Source organism: Symsagittifera roscoffensis, chromosome 9, assembly GCF_963678635.1.
Source record: "Symsagittifera roscoffensis chromosome 9, txSymRosc1.1, whole genome shotgun sequence".
In the NCBI taxonomy this organism is placed as follows: domain Eukaryota; kingdom Metazoa; phylum Xenacoelomorpha; order Acoela; family Convolutidae; genus Symsagittifera; species Symsagittifera roscoffensis.
The window spans coordinates 26995675-26997111 of record NC_087070.1 but is presented as its reverse complement, the minus strand read 5'-3'; the positions used below and the strand labels follow the sequence as shown (position 1 = coordinate 26997111).

Sequence of the window (1437 nt, the reverse complement as noted above, 5' to 3'; positions counted from 1 at the left end):
ATGTGTTGGACCCTCTCATCAGCAACATGATGGACGTTAATGAAATGCAATTTGGTTTCGTGCCGGGCAGGGGAACAACTGATGCCATCTTTATTGTCCGCCAGTTGCAAGAGAAGTATATCGCAGCGAAGAAGCCACTCTATTTCGCCTTTGTGGATCTGAAGAAAACTTTCGATCGAGTGCCAAGAAAAGTCCTCTGGTGTCGAGGAATGGGCGATACACCAGTGCCAGGAGCCGCGTGCGGGTCAACGGACAGTACAGTAAGGAGTTTGGAGTCGGAGTGGTTGTGCATCAAGGTTCAGTACTCAGCCCGCTGCTCTTCATCATGGTTCTGGAGGCGCTGTCACGCGAGTTCCGCATTGGCGTGCATATGGAGATTCTGTACTCTGATGACCTTGTAAATATCGCTGACTCCATGGGGGAGTGCATCACCAAGCTGAAGGCCTGGAAGGCAAACATCGAGGAGAAAGGTTTGCGAGTAAACATGAAGAAGACTAAGATTCTAGACTCCGGTCTTGGCCTAGACCAGTTGCAGGACTCCGGCAAGTACCCCTGCGCAGTGTGTCGCAGAGAAGTACGCTCAAACTCGATTAGGTGCTCCCAATATAAACTCTGGGTACACAAGAAGTGTTGTGGCATTGCTGGGAGACTGTCTGCAGATCCGGAATTTGTCTGTCCAAGATGGTGGTGAGGCTCGTCCAATCGATGGAAGGCCTGAAACCCAACTGGACGTGGACGGAACCTTGCTGGATGTCGCTGTTACCTGGGAGATAAGCTGTGTGCGGGAGGAGGTTGTGAACGTGCCATCACTGCCAGATTTTGCGCAGCTTGGGGCAAGTTCAGGAGACTTATACCCATCCTGACAAGTAGACACTTGTCGCCAAGATCCGTGGCAAGATGTTCACTGCCTGCGTCGGTTCGACCATGCTCCATGGTAGTGAGACATGGGCACCAAATGCCCTGGACTTGCAGCGTCTCCGCCGAAATGATCGTTCAATGATTCGCTGGATCTGTGGAACCAAACTGGATGATGACATTTCCACGGCTGTACTTCACCAGAAACTGGGGGTCGTTGACATCACGTCTGTCCTACGAACACGACGTCTCAGGTGGTTCGTACACGTGCAACGTGCCTCGTCATGCATCAACTCCGTCACCAGGATGAAAATCCCCGGCCGCAGAGGTAGAGGGAGACCCAGAAAGACGTGGTCAGAGTGTGAGTAATGATGTTAATATCTGCAACCTGTTTGGCACCGATCCGCGGGACAGGGAAGGATGGAGAGCAGGAGTTAGACGTTGCCAGGTGTTGCCAACCCCGGTGACTGGGACTACCGCAGCACCTTATACCAAAACCGGTTATCATGATGATGATGATGATTTCGTTCTCTGGGCCCTAGGTGTCCCTCATTTTGGTTCACAATGAAGTGTGAAGTTCTC

At 51.9% G+C, this 1437-nt stretch overlaps 1 protein-coding gene across 1 annotated transcript; it reads left to right on the top strand.

The window, feature by feature from the left end:
- The first annotated feature begins 897 nt into the window (after positions 1–897).
- LOC134854790 (uncharacterized) lies at positions 898–1224 on the top strand. The gene has a single exon (XM_063871149.1). It carries the CDS (start codon positions 898–900, stop codon positions 1222–1224), a length of 327 nt encoding a protein of 108 aa, XP_063727219.1.
- The last annotated feature ends 213 nt before the right edge of the window (positions 1225–1437 follow it).

What these genes read in the sequence shown, in the direction of transcription:
- LOC134854790 (XM_063871149.1), top strand. Translation starts at nt 898, where the DNA reads ATGTTCACTGCCTGCGTCGGTTCGACCATGCTCCATGGTAGTGAGACA.